This window comes from Zalophus californianus, chromosome 3, assembly GCF_009762305.2.
Source record: "Zalophus californianus isolate mZalCal1 chromosome 3, mZalCal1.pri.v2, whole genome shotgun sequence".
Taxonomy (NCBI): Eukaryota; Metazoa; Chordata; class Mammalia; order Carnivora; family Otariidae; genus Zalophus; species Zalophus californianus.
Window position 1 is genome coordinate 156,680,839 of NC_045597.1, and position 22,531 is coordinate 156,703,369.

Sequence of the window (22,531 nt, forward strand, 5' to 3'; positions counted from 1 at the left end):
CCCCTCGGGTCAATATAGATCATATTTAGAATGATACTGATCACTTGAAAGCTTAGGGCAATGCTTCTAAACTAAGAAAACCATAGGATGGTCAAACTCTAAATTTTCTGAGCCATGGAGGTTGGCTAATTGTTCCCTACCTATAAAGAAGGATTTCTGTACCTGCTGCTCAGGACTGTGAAGGTCTAAAGCGTAGCCAGATAAATGTTTTCAGGGGACACACAGATAATGGGGAGCACGGGACTAGTAACACCGGCCGTGGTACTTCTAAGTGCCCTTCTAAAAACCTAGTTACATTTTAAACCCTGAGGGGTCCAACTAAAACAGAGGTATTGACTAAATTTGAAGCATAAGCCACCAGTTTACGACTTCTGAGATTTCGCCAGAGAATCAAAGCAAAAAAGGCTTTCATAATAAGCAACCTCACACGGGGGAGAAGGAACATGCTAGAACAGAAATGGACACTCCAAAGGCAAAGGCCAGCAATGAACTAATGTGCCTCATAGGTGGTGATCATGCATCATGGAAATGTCTGTTTTCAAGATCGGCTTTCTCTCACTCTTGAGAATGTCAATTTTCATTCACAACACTTTTTGCAGCCAAGAAAAGTGAATCTAATTTAAATTTCAGAAGCACTGTACCCATGGAAAAATGAAAACAAAACATCTTACAGTGACAGACATCTGTTAGACTGCATTTTGTATGTATCGTAGCACAGTTTTCTATTTTAAAAGTCCATTTCAAATACCGATTTTCTTAGTGCAAACCTTGACTTCATAAGTGCCAATTAATTTTTTTAAATCAGTAGCTTTCAAATTTTTTTTATTTTTTTATTATGTTATGTTAATCACCATACACTACATCGTTAGTTTTTGATGTAGAGTTCCATGATTCATTGTTTGCATATAGCACCCAGTGCTCCACGCAGAACGTGCCCTCCTTAATACCCATTACCAGGCTAACCCATCCCCCCACCCCCCTCCCCTCTAGAGCCCTCAGTTTGTTTTCCAGAGTCCATTGTCTCTCATGGTTCGTCTCCCCCTCCGATTTCCCCCTTCATTCTTCCCCTTCTGCTATCTTTTTCTTTTTAACATATAATGTATTATTTGTTTCAGAGGTACAGATCTGTAATTCAACAGTCTTGCACAAATCACAGCGCATGAAGTCTAGTTTACTCTGAAGTCCAGTACACCCATGCATAGGTGTGTGTACTTTTTGTGTTAAAGTTTTCAGTTTGTATAAACTGATGTTCTATGAAAAAATATTTCCCTTTAGTGTAAAATTCTGATTTTTTTTCCTATTCTTTTTTTTTAACTGCTGGTTTCAACTAAATTAAACTTACAAAACACAAATGAGTTCCAACTCAAAATCTGAAAAGCAGTGTTTTTTTCATGAACATATAAGCAATTAGAGTATTTCACTAACCAAAAAATAAACAAAAAATTGTCTTATCAGCTTCCCAATTTTTATGTGTATTTCTCCACAGAAATAGGAGCATCCCTTGGCTTATTTTTCTTAGTCTCCAACTTTTTCCTTTCTCCAGATGAGCTAAGCACACCTTGTTTTCAAGAAACAAGGTGTTTCAAGGTTTTCAAGAAAAAGTTCTACAGTGGGGTGAGCACACATTACATTACAGTGTTCTTTTAAAGTAACTATACATAGTTGCAGTCTTTTTATCATTAGGAAAACTGGTGGAAGAAATAATCCCCAAGTTTATATTAATAATCTAATGGAAATAAATATACTCGAATTTCCAGAAATATTACCAAAAAATATAAATAACTACTTCATATATAATACATGAGAATCTATAGACAAAAATGACCATTCATGCCTTTGAAATTATATATTTTCAAACTGGACATCATGTTTAAAGACATCCTTACCTGACAATGTAAAGCTAACTAGTTTCCGAGAATGCTGATTTCCAGAAGCACCTCCTTCCATGCCTTCTGCCCCCATCTGCAGAGGAAAAGCACGTATTGGAAGTTTCACAGGAGTATGATGGTACTCAACTTTCTCAAGAAGCCACATATATTTGCAAATATAATGATTTTTGTGTCAAACATGCATTGTAGTGTATGCCTTTTCATATGCTATAAATCTTGGAATCGAGACAAAAACTTATATTCTCAGAGATGAGAGAGTCATACCTCAATTTAATCTTTACCCCAAATGAAACCAATACAAACTTCTAAATTCCCTGGGATATGAATCAACATACTTCATGGCTTTTATTTCTTTGACAAGAATATAGTTGAGATGTAGTAAATGCACTTATATTGCTATTACTGTATTAAAATAATCCTTTAAGTTAAAAACCAAACACCAAATTCCTTTAGATTTATTAGGAAAACAGAATAAACTAAACAGGTGATTATATCAAGCTCATCCACATACATGCAGAATTGTCCTCTCTTGCCAAATATTTGAGTGACCATGTGGATGTTCCATTGCCCTTGTAGACTCCTATTTTATTTTGCTGCAGGTATATGGCACGTGGTATGATAAGTAGCAATGACGGAGTTTGCAATGCTGTTGTACTGGTTACTGTATTGTAAAAGTTTTCCTAAAAACTTTCAAGTAAATTATATCTCACTTGAAACCAGTCATTTATGGACCACATAGCAGATCTAGGCTTTCTCTCAATTTATGTACAGTTAGTGCTCAATCTGTAATATACTAGAAAAAAAAGAGTTTCCTGTTTCTCTAAAAAAGTCCACAATACTAGAAGAGACAGAAGTGAAGGCAGAATGTATTTTGAATAGTTAGGAAATAGAAACCACATTTTAATTCTAAACTTTAGATCAAACCCTTGCATCTAATCTTTTCAGCACTCCCTTACTCCTTTAAAAATCACACACCACCAAATGGAAACTGGTGCAACCACTGTGGAAAACAGTATGTAGGTTCCTCAAAAAATTAAAAACAGAATTACCATATGATCCAGTAATTATACTACTGGGTATTTACCCAGGGAAAACAAAAACACTAATTTGAAAATATACATGCACCCCTATGTTTATTGCAGCATTTACAATAGCCAAGATATGGAAGCAGCCCAAGTGTCCACTGATAGATGAATGGATAAAGGAGATGTGGTGCATATACACAATAGAATATTACTCAACCATAAAAAGAATGAAATCTTGCCATTTGCAACAATAGAGATAGAGCTAGAGAATATAATGCTAAGTGAAATAAGTTAGAGAAAGATAAACATCACATGATTTTATTCATATATGGAATTTAAGAAACAAAACAAATGAACAAACAACAAAAACAAAAAGATAAACAAAAAACCAGACTCTTAAATACAGAGAACAAACTGGTAGTTACCAGAGGAAACTTCCTTCCCTACAGAGTAGCTCCATTACTTCTTCCAGGGCTGTTCTTCACATATGGTCATGGAATAATTAACTAAATTAATATAATTAATTAAACTAAATTAATTAAACTAAAGGGCTTTGTAAATGTCAATGTTGTCAACCGGTCACACTAACTAGACGCATGTCTTATAACGAGGTGGCCACCGTGCTATGATAGAAACACAGCATCATGAGGTGTCCATGTGGCACAGCCTTCCAATTTTGGATAGAGACCCAATCGTCTCAGCTGGGTCAGAAATCTATTGACCACCAATTTCATTGGTCATCCTTTGAACCAAAATATTCTGTTCTGATGGCCAGAGCTGTATCTGGGAAGCTTTTAAGGTTCTCTAAAACCTGAAACTAATAATAACACTGCTAATTATACTTCAATTTTAAAAAAATCATATACTGCTAAGAGATAAAACTCTCACTAATCCAAGCAAAGTTGAGCAATTTTAAAATAAATTCCATTCAAATTTTGAAATATAAATTTCTGCTTCCTTCTCTACTTCCTGTACCTTAATCAAAACTATTTTGTATGGCACTTAACTGATTCCTGATGTTTTCAAATGTCATCTGCAATATACTTGGGTACCAACCATGTATCCTCATTTTATTTCATCCATAAAACTACTACTTGATAATTCTGGGTTGGCTCTCAACAAGTATGCATGGTTTATTATATTGTGTTGTTCCCCTCTGACTCATCATCCCCAGCTTACCTGGAACAGAGACAGCAGCAAACTGACCAGATAATTGATGGCTGTCCCTGTGTCATCCTGCTTTCACTGCACACACCCCGGGGCTATAGAGTGATGAACAGAGTGAGGTAGTACAGGATGCTACTGAGACAGACACTTAGCAACCTGCCCCTCCAAGTCCTGGGTACAGCCAGACATCTGATAAACTGTAGCCCCCCCTCAAATGGACCACACTGCCCAGTGAGATGTGTTCCCTCCAAAATCATGTCTCTTCCTGCTAGGCCACAGTGATGCTAAGTGAGTTAAATGAGATGGAAAAGGTTCACGGTCTGTCTTCACTTAAACTTATTTAAAATGTTATAAGCTACTATAGAAACACAAGAAAATGCCTTCGAACACTCATTTTAAAAATATAAACTACTGTCTTACAAAAGGCTAATGTGAAACAATTCTCCCCGAAATCACAGATTGTGTCCTTTACTACAACTATGTCAAATGCTCATCTGAAATAATACTCAAAGAATTCAATTTTATCACTCATGACAATAAAGTCAGGAAAGACCAAACACTGTCGCTAGATATAGGGACATCAGTGATAAGGAACACATCTGCTCTCAATGTTTAGAGAGAGGTTTTTAAATAAACTCACTCCATAGATTCATTCCAGGAAAACCCAGAAGCAACACTGACAATCAAGTGTTGGAATAATACGTGGTAGTTAGTGATGCTAGCCTTTTTATGTCCCCAAAGCCAGAGGATTTCCTGTTCCAAGTGCCTGAGACACAAATCACTGTGTACTCTGGTGAATGACAATGACGTCAAAGTGCAAATGATAGAAAAGACACAACTTTTTTTAATCCCTGATTCATTGCAAAAGGACATATGAGAGAGAGACCATAAGATGAGGATGGCAGCTCATTTCCTTCCCTACAGAGTAGCTCCATTACTTCTTCCAGGGCTGTTCTTCACATATGGTCATGGAATAATTAAACTAAAGGGCTTTGTAAATGTCAATGTTGTCAACCGGTCACACTAACTAGACGCATGTCTTATAACGAGGTGGCCATCGTGCTATGATAGAAACACAGCATCATGAGGTGTCCATGTGGCACAGCCTTCCAATTTTGGATAGAGACCCAATCGTCTCAGCTGGGTCAGATATCTATTGACCACCAATTTCATTGGTCATCCTTTGAACCAAAATATTCTGTTCTGATGGCCAGAGCTGTATCTGGGAAGCTTTTAAGGTTCTCTAAAACCTGTCTGAAGCAAATTAATTATCTCCAAACTATCCACAGGCTTTGACAGAGTAATCTCAATGCAAAATCAATGGAATGAGATCAATGTTCACCAAGCTGTAAAGTCCTGCTGTCTTCGATGGTATCTTATCACTGAAATTGCTCAAGTCTAAGAAAATCTGAATCCAGAAAATCATGTTTGGTAGCTACTGTCTAATTTCATACAAAGTTATTTTTTCAAAGGTTTTATTATTTAAAAAAAACCTCACTTTTCCAGGGTTTTTCTTTTTAGACTATTAATTAAAGCATATTCCAGTGCTTAGTTTGTGTCGTGGCAGATTTTGTACTCAAAAATTGTTATTCTCCTTCAAAATCTTGTGTAGTAAATGTCGATTATTTTTTTAACTTCTAAATGATGTTTACTACATAGGAACTCAAATGTAATTCAAATATGAGAAGAATATTTAGATACTGAAGATGTTACACATACTATTCCTACTATCTGAAATGCTTTTCCCTCCCCCTCTTCACCTAAGTAACTCCTACTCATCCTTCAGATTGTCCTGCAAACACACCTTCTTCAAGGAAGCCTTCTAAGACCTACTCGATCAGGATAAATCCTAGTAGTATATGCTGTCATAGTCCCATTTTACTCCACCTCATAGTAATTATCACTCAAATAATTTAATTCATGTCTCTTGTCCCCACCAGATGTGAGAGCAAGGACCAGGTTTTGGCTTATGTCATCCTTGGTGGTGGATGCAATGCCAGGTACTTAGCAGGTACCCAATGAATATTTGTTTGAATGAATAAATGAAAAGGAAAGACTTTATGAATACCACATTGGTGGGTCTGGACAATTTCAAAATGCCACCTGCAGAGATTACTTTCTGAATTTCAGCGAGTCAACATGGCCAGTTGCCTATTTCTAAAAATGCATGCATCTATAAATGCATACATACACACAACACACACACACACACACACACACACACACACACAGTTATAAAGATTCTATATTGTGGGAGTCGATATTTTTCTTCTATAATTTCATGGCCTGATTTTCATTAATGGCTTATAGTAACTGCAATGCTTTACATATCTTAGACTCTAAGAATCTCCAAACCATCTGAACCCAACCACTCATGTAAATGGAGTACATATTGCAAAGCTGTTAGATTCTAAAGTTAGTCAATGGAGTGAAAAATCACAAAATTGTGAAAAGTAATCCTTTGGAAAGTACCATGTTGAAAATAGACATACTTTCCTTCAAAAGTCCAACACAACCAGTTTCCCCCCAAACTAAATTAGGTATCTCTTTCTTCACTTGAAGACCTGGCCACATTGAGCGGCCATGTTATACCAAAAATGTGTGGTATCTTTAGGCACTAGAGCCCAACTCAGCATGAAGGGATCTGGTGCTCAGACCTCCTGAGGGAACAGCACACATGTGATTCCCATCTCATACTCTTTGGGGTGAAAGCTTGTTAAGTTGACTGGCAGGTAGAGTCACACATGATTTAAATTGTTATTTTTCCCTTTTACTCACTGAGCTCATGTAAATTAGACTCACGTAAGATGCAATGCCACCATCTCCTCCCAACCAGTCACCTAGATTAAATTTAAACTAAGTTTAAGACTAAGTTTGATGAGGTACTCACTAATTTGCTTCCTGAATGGATTCTCTGAAGAGGTGCCTATTTACAGAGTTGTTATAAATCAAATCAGATTTGTCCACTGATTTGTGTTATGGATCCAGGTAAGCCAGCCTATAAGTTATTTCCTTTCCTAAAACAGGTGCCCGTGCTGTTATGTGTTTCCTTCTTCAATGTTCCCCATCACCCCGCCAGAGCTGCACAGGCCAAAATAGAAACCAGGGCCCTGGGGACCTCCCGAGGAAGCCGACAATGAGGGGCACTCACCATCACAGCCGGGTTCTTCACGGTGATGCAAGGGGTCGTGGCACGAAGGGCTCCACTAACGCCGTGGTAGTACTTAAAACAGATTTTTATCTCCGCTGCACATCAATTGGAGAAAAACAAGAATTGAAACACTGAGACAAGTCATTTAGGAATTGGCTGAAGAAATCCGCCACATCACCTCTCAGAAAATCCTACTCAGGACTCTTTGAATGACCCCTTCTTTTCCAATCAGAGAAACAAAGGATACCAACTCCTGTCTGATTTTATATGGTCCTCTGACATTTTCTAAGAACATCTTGAATACATGAGAAAAATAATGCACAAAAACAACACACCAAAATATGTATAGTGTAGGGCAAGAATTGAACTGGCCACCTTTTGTCAAGGTAGTCCATCACATGCTAGACCCCGTGCTTGTCTCTGCTCATGTTGTTATTTAATCCTCACCTCAACCTTGGGAGGCAGAGATCCCTGTCCCCATGTTACAGAAGAAGTGCTGAGGCTTTCAGAAGGTCGAGCAAACAGGAAATGACAGAGCCAGGACTTAAACCCAATCCGTCCAATTCCGAAGCCTTCACTCCTAACCTCTACAACATAGACAGACTGCTGTTGTCAATGGAAATAAGCAAAAAAAGCAGTCTAACAAAGTAAAAAAGAATACTGTAGTAGACTCTGCCAGGATAGGGAATTTGTATTTTAATTTTCCAAGTGGCTTCAGTAGAGCCACTGGGCAGGGATCAAATTTAGGAACCTCTGGCATATAGATATATAGATATGGTTAGAGAGATAGAAGATAGATAGATAGATAGATAGATAGATAGATAGATAGATAGATAGATGATAGATAGATTGTGGAAATATATCTCTCTCCCCACAGGTAGGGGTGTGTGTGTGTGTGTGTGTATGCATGTGTGTGCATGTATATATAATCTGAGCTTGATAAAAAAGCAACTCAAATGCCAATTACTGATTTTGGAAAGTAATAACAATTTCAAAGACCATGAAGCCGAAATGTGTCAAAGATAGAACCCACAGCCACCAGAATTTCTCTGTATACAGAATATCTGAGTCACTGCAGTGTCACTGCAAGATGCCCTTTTCCCAAGCTGTGTGTAACACAGGCAATGATGCTGATGGGCAGGCTGCAGGGAAGAGTCCCAGCCTACAGGAGTGGAGCTCCTCTCTCAACTGAGCCACCTGGTTATTAAAGTGGGGCCACTAGATGTACTTCCCCAAGGAAGTTAATAGTCTACTGACGCTCCTGACTGCACCAAATGGCCTCCTACAAAGTATTTGGTTTGACTATTTTAAGAGAAAGATATAATGATTGAAGAAAAATCCTCTTTTAGAAATTTATATAGGATTAAAAATACTATATACAGGAATACAATATCATATTATATTTTCCTATCAATGACAAAATACTAAAGCTCAAAAAATTAACTCTATCATGGGGTAAAATATTGAGTGTTTCCATTATGTATGATAATCACAGTGCAGTGATTCACAGTGTATTTAGCATCATCAAGCAAATGATTTTTACCATGTACCCATCACAATACATGCCAGAGAGTGCAAGGGAATCAAAGAAAGGGTTCTGGTCTAGCAGGTGTTTTATAGTGTAGCTGTTAGGATGACAATTACAGGCAGGACAAAATACAAAAGACAAGCACTAAAAAGAAAGAGCAATGAGGTAGCAGAGTGTAGAGACCATGGAGAAGATTAGAGAGGACACAGTGGAGTCAGAAAGGCCTCATGGAACAAATTGGCCTGGACTCAAACTTTACAGATGAGAAAAATGGAGCCAAGAGAGTGAGGAGTGGCAAAAGGAAAGCATGAACGAACATGATGGGTTTGAGGAACAGCAAGATGACCTACACAGGAATTCTAGCTTTACGTCACTTGTCTGGAAACACCTCTGCAAATGACTTTCCCAAACGTGAACACAAGCTTTTGGTTATCACTGAAACAATAACAGCTGTACAGATCAGAGCGAACCTTCCTCTCCCACTTGCTTTCTTCCAAGACCAATAGCATGTATTCTATAGGAACAAAGCTAAACACCATGCACAAAGCCTGCCAAAGCAGAACAAGCTCAGCGACATGCCCGAGCATTGAATTCTGCAGGCATGAGCTCATGAGTATCACACTCGAAATGCTAGCAACCAGCAGCAGTCTGTGACTCTGCCTGCAGCAGCACCACATAGATCAAATCAATGCTAAGTGAGTGAGTGGCTCATTTTTCCATAAAGAGAAGTGCATTTTTATAAGACATCTTCCCCTAACTCCCTCTCAAGTTAGGATGCTATCTCCCCTTTTGTAAGGTTTAAAGAGTCGCCTAGGTAACAGATTATGAGACCAAAAAAAAAAAAAAAAAAAGTTGATTTTTGTTCGTAGGATATTGATAGCCTGGCCAGCTTTGCTTGTGAACCCATTCTGGGCATTATTTATTCCTTGCTATAACAAAAATCTCTAGTTATTTGCACCTGGATTGACACGAGCCCACTCCTTCAGCAGAATACCAGTTCTGCTCCTTAAAATGACAGCAATGTTCCATGCTGAGTGGGAGCATTCCTCTTCAAATATTAGTTAGTGCTTTATGATGTCACTCAAGATTTTAAAAAATGGTGTAACTAATCAACATCCCCTTTGAGTGAGAGAGAGGAGAGAGAGAGCAGCATTCTGATCGATGTGCTTGAACATCTTAGTTGTGGGAAGAAGTAACCTAGAAGAATACACAAGAGGGATAGAAAAGGGGAGTTGGCCTTCACGCTTCTACTCTAGCTACCATTTGTAACCACTAACCGCAAGAGGAAAACAAAGAGCTACTTCTGAGAAACAGATACACACATAGGTAAAGGTGAACATGTGAATGATGATGGGACACCAGATAAGGGAGGAGCCCACCCCCCCACCCCCCCGTGGGGCCAGCCAGCCCTGTGCACCAGCAGGGGAGATACGGGACTGAGGAGCAATGAATGACCCCATCTCCCTGAGAACGGTTTCTCCACAGCCCAGTGTGGCAGCCAACATCTCCTCCTATTGGCCTCAAATTACAGAAATAGGTATATGTGTGCCAGTGTGTGCGTGCACGTATTCCTTCAGACTATAAAAAGCAAGAGTATTTTCTCCCCAAAAAATCCACTTATTGAAAGCATGTTGCCTCAGAGGGCAGCAGGTCAGAAGGGCGAGGCCTCCCGCATTAACCTAGGAGGACCTATCATTGGTTGGGCCCACTCTAGCCTCAGAAGGAAGGAAGAAAGTACCACCCAGATGGCATCTTCCTCTCTCAGAGGCCCCTCCTGAGCGGCTGAAGCCAGTCATGAATTATGGAAACATACTTTGGTGCCTTTCAGGAATCTTCAGGATACTTTCATTTATAGAGTTCCTCCAATAGAGATTTGGCAGCCCCTATTTAAATGCTGACAAGACACAGAAGCCCCTTTATTTGTAAATGTTTAACTTACTAATTTCCAACACCACCAATGAAGACGTCCCCCAGAGCACCAGCGCACCAGCTCCTTCACCTCGCAGATGGGAGGAGGATCCTGGCGAGATGTCTCCTGGGGCTTGTTTTATGGGGAGGGGAGGTCAGGGAGGTAGAAGGGACGTTGCACAGTGTTTAGGAACGTAACCGCGCTCCTAAGTGAAGGGGTTTCTGTAACTGCGTGATTCTGACGTCGCATTTTTAAAACAATCATTCTGTTTCTGGGTTTGTACCTGAATAAGATATTTCCAGATAGATCAAGTGAAACTGTAAAAGTGGTTGTCTTCAGGGAGGGGACACTGATGACCGGGGCATGAAGTTGAGGAGATACTCAACTTTCACCTTTTGTATCTTTTAAACATTATATATACTCTTTGCATACACGACCTATTCAAACATTACTTTTTAAAAGCAATCCCAACTCAGCTACATTAACTCTTGGCATCAGTATAAAACTCCATTTCAAGCCCTCTCTGAAAAAAGATTCTACAGGCCACGCCCTGTAAGAAATGGTTTTGTTTCAAAGACTGGGATCTCGTCCATCACCTTAAATAGCTACAGGATTCACTTAGGCAGTCGTTAATAGTTTGTTCCTATTTAGAAAGTCTACATTTTTCCCAAGTTTCTAGAAGTCGACTATTTTGAACCCTAAAGAGAATGGAATGGAAATGCCCTTCCCTCAAGCACTTTTATTTAAAAAGAATAATCTTTAGGGGCACCTGGGTGGTTCAGTCGGTTAAGCGTCTGCCTTCAGCTCAGGTCATGACCCCAGGGTCCTGGGACGGGAGCCCCGCATTGGCTCCCTGCTCAGTGGGGAGCCTGCTTCTCCCTCTCTCTCTATTGTTCCCCCCACTTGCGCTCTCTCACTCTAGTTCTCTCTCAAATAAATAAATAAATAAATAAAATCTTTTTTTAAAAAAAGAATAATCTTGGGCGCCTGGGTGGCTCAGATGGTTAAGCGTCTGCCTTCGGCTCAGGTCATGATCCCAGGGTCCTGGGATCGAGTCCCGCATCAGGCTCCCTGCTCCTTGGGAGCCTGCTTCTCCCTCTGCCTCTCTCTCTCTCTCTGTCTCTCATGAATAAATAAATAAAAAAAATTTAAAAAAAAGAATAATCTTTTAAAAAGCTAACTGCAATTTATTCTAAAAAAATTATTTTAACCATTGCCCTATGTGCTCTTACTGTACTTTTCATATTATGATTCCTATTCACAGGGTCTTTTATTCAGAGGCCACAAACTGGAAAAAGCAAACACATTCTAATCCTCATGCCCACATTTCCAGTGACAGGTGAACTTATCATTTATATGTTACTGCAAGTTGTCTTCTCTTTAACAAGGGTCAAAAGAGCCTGAATGGCCTCACCCTCCTCTGCTAAAGCTCAGATATACAATCATGAAAATCAAAGACAGACAATATCAGTGTGGATGTAGCAGAAACCTAATAGGATTAGAGGGTGAACAGTGAACAGGATCCCAAGCCTAAAGTATGAGAGTAGAAAATAAAAAGCACCAAATCTCCATCCAAGGGACAAAAAAAGTCATTCTGATGTTGGCGGGAAGGGACCTGGAAATGGACACATTTAAAGTAAAGGCTCTGACAGTACAAATAAGAGGCCCAGGCCACCTGCCTCCCCCCCGCCCCCCCCCCCAAAGAAGCCATCCATAAAGGTTCTCTTTTGGCAAGGCACTGCATCCTGGGAAGCACATTAATTAATCTGAGTGCCAATCACAGACAAGGCTCTTATGGACACAAGCCACTTACATCTCTGATGCTCAGTTTCCTCTCATTATATCACTTATACCAAAATCAATATTCTGATATTATCCTCAATGATCACAAAGCAGTTTAGCACAGAGCAATGAAGTTTACTGTTTCCAAGCTCATTCACTGATCCAGGATTTAGTGAGCTCCTAGAAGAGCATGTGACACAAAGTTGGCACTTAATAAATACCTCGTGATGGTTGGGGAGAGATAGACGGACAGATGAATAGAAGGAATGAAGGAACGACAAAAGCAGGTCTGAATGAATGAATAAATGAATGACCAGAGTCTACGAAAGACTATAGACTAACAGAGACATCCGAGCATGACAAGACAACTTGGAAACCTCTTACATTTCCAAACTCAAGATTCAGCCTGCAAAGATGACCCATTCAGTTTCTGCAAGCATAAGCTCATCTGAGGACTCTGACAGTCTTATGACAAGTAGGTGCAGAGGAAGTTGATACTCCTGTCCACTGCCTAAGAAGGTCATCTGCCCAAAATTAAACCCGTCTTTGTCCTTCAAATTCATTTAGGTAGGCCCTGTAATAATGTAAGTCTGGGAGGCCTGCCTCCTCTGGGGCTTTATCTGGACAAACTAAAGCCACCTTTACGTTCAGAAATAGCTTAGACAGCACTCAAATCAAGGTTTGCCCATGAACTTAGGTCAATGTTCAGAGAATTTTGTTTTGCCTGAACTTCTGATGAGCTAATAAATTTTCTTTCTGAAGATGAAAGCAGAAGTTTTTAAAAGTCTTAAGTTTTCAAGATCAGAGGCTGAAAATATAGAAGCTGTCTAACCCCCCACCCAATTTTTTATAAGTTCCATGCCATCAGCTCCAGAGGTTCAAGCAAAATTTCATTATGCTGGGAAGTCCCCTTAGGTTGGCTGTAGCCAGATATGGGGTAAAAAAATGATGTCTAAAAGATACAGGCTACGCTACAAAGCAGTCATATAAATACTACCTGAGGTTTTCACATTGAAAGGATAGGGATGTGTGTTGGAGGAGCCCTCATTTTGATTAATGAAGGTAGACTTTATTCTAAAGCCAAATCTTTCTGTAATTCTCATTCACTGTCTTGGATTTCAATGTGCACAACTTTTCTCAGTCCTTAAATAAAACATGACTGCATATTTCTAATTTTACAGTCATGATACACAATATCTGCTATTTTGTGTGTGCAGAATTAAGGTGGAATTTAGAGGAGAAAATAAAGCAACAACAACAACAACAAGACCCTACTCTTTTCTTCATTCCCAATTCTTAGCTTCAATGTCAAGCTTATTTCTATTAAATACTAGAACGAGGTATAAAGAAAAACATTCATCCAGACAGAGATATTAGCATACCCTGATCGGCCAGGACATTAAGAATCTCTAAAGCTTTTGGGAGGAGAAATAAAATCAACCATGGCAAATGGGATACTCTGCAAATAGCGTTTTTCACACATAATGTTCCAAATTATAGCAGTATGTGATACTGACTTCTTCCCAGGTTGTTCACCTGAGCCCCACAACATGAATCGGCACACTCTATCCAGAAGGAACCATTCCTAGCAGTCCGGCGTTTTGTAGAGAACAAAAAGGTTGTTTTACATTTTCCCCTGAAGTTCAGCTGGCAGAATTTCTCAGCTACATCAGCCTCTTAAACCCTGGGATCCTTTCAAAGGAGGAATCACATTAAAGGAAAGTAACCCATCCCATTTTCTCCCACATTCTTTTATCACTTATTTTTCTCATTAGTGGATGGCAATGCCAGCTGGGCCAAATGTTGGAAAGTAAAGTAGTAATGAGCAAGAAAAACAAATTACCCATAATCTTCCCTCCTAGGAAACAACCCGTGTTCACATTTCGGCAAATCTCCTTCCAGACTTTTTCCTATGTGTCATGATATTAGTTAGAATTATGTTATATGTATCTGCTTTCCCCCCCCTCATGTATTGATATATCATGAGCATTTTCCCTTAAAAACTAAAATCCCTTTAAGGTTTCAAGAGAAACTCTAGCCAGATAGTGAATTATGAAAAAAAGACAGTCTTTTGGAGAGAGAAGCATGATTAGAGAAAGTTATGAAATGCTGCCCTACCAGTATGGATATGGAAGAAATTATCTGATGTCTTTAATGGCAATTCAAAGTAACAGATGTTAGTCTTTGAAAATAACTTTTTATATTACAGAAATTTATATACTTCAATAAAAATATGCTTATAGCAGGTTCCCATTTAATCAAACCTGACTTTATATTTTAAGGTTTAATATGTACCATCCTTCAGTACTAACATCCACGTACACACTCGTCTATATTAAATCTCTTGAACATAGAAAACTTAATTCTTATACAAACAACTCAGAAAAATTTAAATATCCCATTTTTTTCTATATTAATGAAGAATTCTCCAAATGTAAAAGTTAATTTGAACCACCCAGTAAATCACGTATTCATTCACACTTCCATCTATTCCACAAAAATGTATATACTATGTTCTCAATAGTATTAGTGGCAAATATAAGTACTCCCCTTCACCCTAAATAAAAAGGAACGAGATATTTCTGTGAACCATGTACTATGTATAAGCATTTATATTTACAAAGAAATACTACATCAGGTCAACTGGGTAATGGCTGAGTTATCTGCAGCCAATTTCTGATTCTTAAAATTAACCTCCAGGGCAGTGTGCCCAGACTCTCTCACCTAATTGTAAAGAACAGGACACAGATGCAATAGTTACTGCTGCTGGGAAAAATAATAGCAAAGTATTCTATAGGCCAATAAAATTCTTAAATTAACTGAAATCTTGAATTATTCTTTCTGCTCCCTGAAATTAATATAATAAATATTAACTACAAATGTAGATACAAGGGTATATAAAATGTGTAAAGTATTAAAATAACCATACATGCTTTATATACTATGCATTCACAAGGTATATGTAATGTGCATATGTATATACATTCGCATATATATATCTACATATGCTTTTTTTCAAAATATGTGAACATTCTCTAACGAGCATTTTCTAAAACAATATATTTCCCAATTTGAAGACACATGGCATACATATGTAAATCAGAGCCAAAAACTTTTATAATAAATTCAGAAAAGACTCCCTAGGATTCCATATATTTATGGAATTTTCAGTTAGTTACAAACTTCTATTTCTCGCTTAGTACTTACGTTCCATGAAATAGGGCCCAGGCTCAATTCTCCATACAATTTGACCTTTTTGGGTTCCAGTCACACCCCTGTTTTTAGAATCCCAGAAGTTGGCTGGGGAATTCTCATCTGGAAAAACCAAACAAACACTTTTCAGCTTAATTACAACCCACAAGTCCTTCCTTAGCTCAAAGACTGATGCAAATTCTAAAATAAAGGAAAGAAAAGATAAAGGGGGAAATATTAATGAACACTATTATGAATGACCAGCTCCCGGCAGATTATTACCCTGCATTTCTGCACTTGCATTGATATGGGAGAACCGGGGGGGGGTTGAAGGAAGTTGGCATTTCTGGGCTTGGCCCGGTTAATCAACGTCACCAAAAGACAAAACTGGAAAGAACAAAGGATACAACTGTTGCAGCATCAATGGCGAGCTGATAGATAAGAAATAAAATCCTATATAAATAAATAAATAAAATCCTATATAAATAAAATCCTATATAAAATCCTATATAAAAAAGAAAGGAAGAGCAAAGCTGGGAGAACATAATAGAACTCCAAGTGGAATTTAAAAAAAAAAAGGGACCTTAAGCTATGACAATGAGTGAAGACATAGTACAGGTTTGCCATGAACAGTGCTCAGGAGACACCAACCAAGTCATCATGTCTGCTAGGATAATTCTTTACAAAAAGCCAAAGGCGCAAATCTCGAACAATACAAAAAAAGAAGAGAGTGTTTAGGCATTTGTATGGATAGAAAGGACAGCCACCTGAAAGCAGCATTTCCAAGTTTTCTGACTTCCTGGCACACAGAAAATGGTAACATTGTAGGGCACATTGGGATAAATGAAAGAGACGCTTATAACTTAAAATGGCAGGCAGGGATGCTCTGGTGGCATCAGGCTCTACCCCACCACCCCAAAGGCTGAAGGTCATATTCTATCATTTGCCTGCATCACACTAGTTTGAAGCTCTGTCCTAGGGCCTAGAATAGGAAATACAACTAAAAAGAAGGCCATTCAGAGTTTCACAGGTACATGAAAATGTGTACAGTGAGACTGGCTCTTAAAGTCAGGTGTTCTTCATTTGTCTCCCCAAATCCCTTTCACAGGAGGAAAGACGAAGGACACGCCTTAACCGAGAGCTGGGATTAACTAGATGTGAAGTAAGAGCAACACTGAAAAAAGGAAAGATGCAGAAAAGGTCCCAAGCTCAAGGGAATCGTCCTGAGAAGAAAAACCTCCTCCACCCCCTTTGTTTTTCCATGCTTCTGGAGCATGAAAGAAATAGAAAGTGGGCCAGAGTGAGGGGTCAGATAATCCAGCCCTGTCTTGTCTGTGGTTATTCTGGGAACCCACTATTTTCTTTTTTTTTTTAAGATTTTTATTTATTCATTTGAGACAGAGAAAGAGAGAGAGAGAACATAGCAGGAGGAGAGGCAGCGGAAGAGGGAGAAGCAGGCTTCCCGCTGAGCAGGGAGCCCAACACAGGGCTCGATCCCAGGACCTGGAGATCATGACCTGAGCCAAAGGCAGACGCTTAACCATCTGAGCCACTCAGGTGCCACCCCCCCCCCTCATTTTCATCATATGGATAAGCCAAAGAACTCTGGGAGGAATGGTCTTCCCTGCCATTTGCATTCAGCACATTTGTAAGTCAAAGATTCTTTTTGTGAAAGACCAAGAAGGAGTCACTGTTCTTTAGAAGAATGGAAAAGCATAACCCCCTCATGCCATCACCTCCTCTCCTAAACAAATGACCAAGGCCAACCACTCCGTTCCATCACAGAAACAGAAGAGCAATGCTGATATTTAAAAGGCAATACCTAGCAGGAAGGGAAAAATGAAGGGGGGGCAATCAGAAGGGGAGATGAACCATGAGAGACGATGGACTCTGAGAAACAAACTGAGGGTTCTAGAGGGGAGGGGGGTGGGGGGATGGGTTAAAAAAAAAAGAACAAGATGGGTCAAAATTAATGGAATAATATTTCTTCAACGAAAATAATTGTTACCACTCACAATAGTTAAAATAATACAAACATTATTTGACTTAATCCCCCACAGAAATTTCATATGTGCATTACTGATTCATTTTGCAGATGACTGGTTGATGGTTAGAGAAGCTTTGTGACTTACCCTTACCCACACCAACCAGACATGATACGGCTGGAATTTAAACCATGTCTTTCTCAATACCACAGAGGACATTAGAGGAAGGAAGGGAAAACTGAAGGGGGGAATCAGAGGGGAAGACAAACCATGAGAGACTATGGACTCCGGGAAACAATCTGAGGGTTCTAGGGAGGGGGAGGGGGTAGCCCGGTGATGGGTATTAAGGAGGGCACGTGTTGTAATGAGCACTGGGTGTTATATGCAAATAATGAATGATGGAACACTACATCAAAAACTAATGATGTAATGTATGGTGACTAACAATAAACCACGTCTTTCTCTAAAAAAAATAAATAAAATAAAAGACAGTACTAAAACTGTTGTGATAGATGTCATGGGGCTCCCCAGGGCAGATCCTGATCACTGCCCATCCACTGAGCTTCCTCCTTGCCAAATGAACCCCAATTTTATCCAAGGCAACAATGTTCCCTGTTAAAAATACTCACCTCTCCAGAATGCCTTGCAGCTAGGGGTGGCATGTGGTGTAGCCCCGGCCAGTGCAATGGAAATGGAAGTCTACTGGGTGGGACTTCCAGGAAAGCTATTATTTTCCTGAGCTAAAAAGGGCAGACTCAATAATCCTTTTTGCTCTTCCCTCTCCCCTCTTCTTGGATGAGAGTCACATGCTAAGGACGGCAGAGCAAGAAGCCAGAAGTAACCATGACAAGTCCTTCAGCTCTGAACCACCTGCCTTCATGCTTCTTGCTACCGAGGCAACAGTAAATTGGTTTCGGTTTCTGTTAACCTGCACCTTAACACAATTCCTAACAGATATACATACCACCCTAAAAATCAGTGATTTAGACTCATCATGCCTGACTTGATCTAGAATCCCCACGACTGGATCACTGCTTGAGTCTAAGCCACAAAGATACTTGCTACCCGTCTAAAAGAGAGTTTAGCGGGCAGACCTGCTTGGGTGGAGAGAGACTCTCATGTTTTTGCAAAAAAAAAAAAAAATGTACTTTTTTTAAGCTATTAGTCACTTGGAAGGCACAAAAAGCTGGACCCTGCAAGAAACAAATATAGGCATAGGGAGTAGAAGGTGTCCAGCCATTTAAAATGCTTTTTTTAAATGTGGCTATGCACATAGCAAATTTTCTGAAAATATTATTGTGAGCGTTTCCTCTTGAGCCTTCAGGAAAGATGAGGCAGCATTACATCTTGTTTTAAGGACCAAGCACCAGGATCACAGTGAAAAAGAACAGCGGTAGGAAAACGGCACTTGTTAATGTGACCTCACTATAAGAGGTTTGCACTTCTGGTGTTACTAACCCTTTCTCCCAAAGCCATCACGTAAGCCAAACAAAGGATATGCTTCTGACAGAAGTGAACCTGAGGCTCCACACATCCCTTACATGCTTCCTAGAAAAGAACTTTGACAAAGAACCAGTGTCAGCATCTCTTGTTCCAAGAAGGGTCACTAAGAAACTCTTTCTTTGTCAGCCACATCCACTGCAAGGTAGAAATTCTGCCCCATGTGAAGTAGGAAATAAGGGAGAACAGTGATGGGTGCTTGTTTCTAAGAGCCTTTACCAAGAAACAGATCCAGCTCCTGTGGGTTGGGATAAGCCATATATCTCTGACTTTAATTCCCCTCATTTGTTCATAGGTCATGTAGACAACTCCATTTGGTTAAATTATGAAACTTAAAGAAAAAAAAGATGAGTTGAAGCAAAATGTTGAAAATGTACTGTAAGTATTCAGGCTCCGATGGAATTCAAATGTCCCATAAAGATGAGAAATGGGTCAGAATTAGGATGAGCAAGCCCACAGCAGAAGTTTGATGGATCTCTTCTGATTAAAAATGCCACAGCAAGCGACCCACCCTGTAAATCTCCATGGAGAAGATCTTATTCCCCACCAAGCACAGAGTCTGTCACATAGCAGACACCCAAGCTGATTAATATTCTGGTTATTCTAGATAGAAATTTGTCTCTGATGAAATGATGTTTCTGATAATCTATTATCTCTGACAGAGACAAGCACCTCTGCCAACAAGTGGCAGCTACACTTCACTGAAAATATCAAGTCCATATAAATAAGCCACCTTAGGAGCACAGAGTACAAATTATTTTGATATGATTATCACAGCCTCCACCAAGACTACAGCTCCTACTGTAGGAGTAGACTACAGGTAACTAGCATAACGTTGGCCAGCCTTGGCCATGCCACATAAAGAACAATGAGAATAACTCATTCCTTTCCTTTGGTTCAAGACCAATTTTAATTAGTCCCTACTTTCTTCTTTAAGTAGGTTAACACCTTTGTTTAGGTTGCAGTCAATTCTAGTCTAGACCCAGAACACCTTTTCAGTGACAGCATTTCTACGCTGAGATCTATTTTTCATGGATATCTGAGGACAGAATATTTTTTCCCAGATTGTACGAGTTGTTTTTCTTTCCCACATATATGGGAAAAACAACTCATACTATATATATATATATATATATATATATATATATATATGATTCGGTCTTTTTTAAATGCCCTAAATCCAAAGAAGAAAAATAACTGAGGATGAAATGGTATACCAAAGAAAGGGCCCTAAATCCCCTACAACTATAATGTAGACAGAATTATGAATCTATTTCTTCCTCCACTGAATAAACGTTGTGATAGATCAAAAAAACGTTGGCCTTTAAAACCAATTATCAACTGTTGCATTTATACTTGGCTACTTCCTTTCCCCATTTCTCTTAACAACTATTCAAATCTGTCCCACTGTCCTCACATCCCATAGCTAATTTTCACGCTCTGATTTGGAACAGGGTACCATTCAAAACATGTAGAACATTAGGCCTCGTCTCCCTAATACCATGTTTTCTGTATCCATACCTACTCCTTGCCTTCTTGCCCAGGGTTCTACCCCCGTTATGGCATAGCCTTTGACCCAATCCCCTCCACCAATCACCTTCTCTCACCTTGATTTTTAGTTTCTTCCTTTCAACCTAAAAACATGTCAGCTTCCATGAGGCACACTTCCTGGTTTTGCTTTTGCTCTTTGAACATTACCTTCCTTCCTCCCTTTTCCATTCTCATTTTTACTTCTCTTCCTACTAGGATTAAAGTGTCTGTTTTCCAATTGAAATAGTCTTATTTTGGGGGCACCTGGGTGGCTCCGTCAGTTAAGCATCTGCCTTCAGCTCGGGTCATGATCTCAGGGTCCTGGGATCGAGTCCCACATCAGGCTCCTTGCTCAGTGAGGAGCCTGATTCTCTCCCTCTCCCTCTGCCACCCTGCCCTGCTCGTGCTCTCTCTCATTCTCTCACTCTGTGTCAAATAAATAAATAAAATCTTAAAAAAAAAAGAAATAGTCTTATTTTCTAGGAGCACATATTCTAGATCCTTGGTAACTTTCAAGCTGGAACATAATTACAAAAAAGAAACACGGAAGATGTTTAATTCATGTACCTAAATACCTTTTTTATATCTAATTGTGTTTGGTATGGTTTATATAAAGCTTGTCCACTCACGTCTCATATGTCTTCTTTGTTCTCTTACAAGTCTAGTTGGCAGTACATTTTCTCTAAATAGAAAAGCAAAGTACATACACACAAAAAGCCCTAAAAATCCTTTCAATAATATTATGGAACATGATCACAAAAACTTGAAAATCTTCACTCCTCCCTATTTTAGCAGCCCATGATACTTTTGCAAAGTGATTTCATTTAGTATTTTTTTTAATTACTCTTTAGCACTATTTCCATTCATTCTGTTATTAATCCCGGAATTAATTCTGTTAAGTCTGTTTCTCCAAGGGAGAAACAAATAAAGTGTTTGGACCAAGAAAACAAAGGCATAGAGATAGAAGATTACACCACACACAAAACTCTCTTAACTATAGAGCATAGCGGCTCGGAGAATTTTCTCAGATCTAATTAATCAGGTCAGAAACAGGACCCCCTTTCCTTAATTAAAACCACATTATCTTTAGGAGGAACATGTTGGGGACTTAAACAAATTCTCTCTATAAGCAAACTTACCAACATGTCCTTCACACTCACTAGGAAACAAATCATCACTGGCCACGTTTCCCTTTAGCTAATTGATCCTCCACAGCAATGATTGCCCAACTCCATTGCTCACTCTAAATATCCTGAAGGCTTCTTTAAAATGCAGATTCCTGGGCTGCTCTTCCAGAGATTTTGGTTCTGTAGGTTTGAGTTAGGACGCAGGAATCTGAATTTTAGCAAATACCCCATGGGGTTGATTCCAACAGAGATATTACTACAAAGGCCACACATGGAAAAACTCTGTTCTGTGGTTATTTCCAGGGATACTGAGCAATCACAGCAATGCTTTGGACCCTGTTCATCGCTGACAACTGTCCCTCTCATTTGTTAGCTTGTTCATCCATTCATTCATTGAAAAGCATTTATTGACCACCTACTACGGAAGAGGAGGAACACCCATTTCCTGCCATCGGGAGTTCATGGTGTGGTGGGGGAGACTGGCACAGAAAGTACAATGCAAAGTCAAGAGTGCCATGACCAGGCTATGCACACTTTATACAGTGTTAAAGAGGAACAGAGGGGACTAATCAGCACTCCCTGTGACTGTGTATAGCTCATATGGCTCTGGATCTACCAAGTTTGATGTATCTTTGCAAGGCACACACGGAGATCTTTGGGAGATCTACACATTTAAGCCAGTCATTAAGGTGTCTCAGGCACTCCTTTGCTTCACTGTTCCGTAGACATACAGCTTTACCACCGGG

At 39.4% G+C, this 22,531-nt stretch overlaps 1 protein-coding gene across 9 annotated transcripts in view; it reads right to left on the reverse strand.

Annotated features, from left to right (window-relative positions):
* Positions 1-22,531, reverse strand: part of HECW2 (HECT, C2 and WW domain containing E3 ubiquitin protein ligase 2) — a 353,828-nt gene that overhangs the window by 135,338 nt on the left and 195,959 nt on the right. For 7 of the 9 annotated variants that reach the window (XR_003519441.2, XM_027591370.2, XM_027591366.2 and 4 more), the window contains 3 exons: positions 15,659-15,766; positions 7,233-7,327; positions 1,887-1,962 (listed from right to left, as the gene is read on the reverse strand). Coding sequence is in view for 8 of the 9 variants with exons in the window: in XM_027591370.2 (XP_027447171.2) it covers positions 1,887-1,962; positions 7,233-7,327; positions 15,659-15,766 (279 nt within the window). In the remaining variant the exon portion in view is untranslated. Of the gene's footprint in view, positions 1-1,886; positions 1,963-7,232; positions 7,328-15,658; positions 15,787-22,531 lie in introns of all 9 variants that reach the window. The other 2 variants (XM_027591373.2, XM_027591374.2) reach the window with 2 other exon arrangements.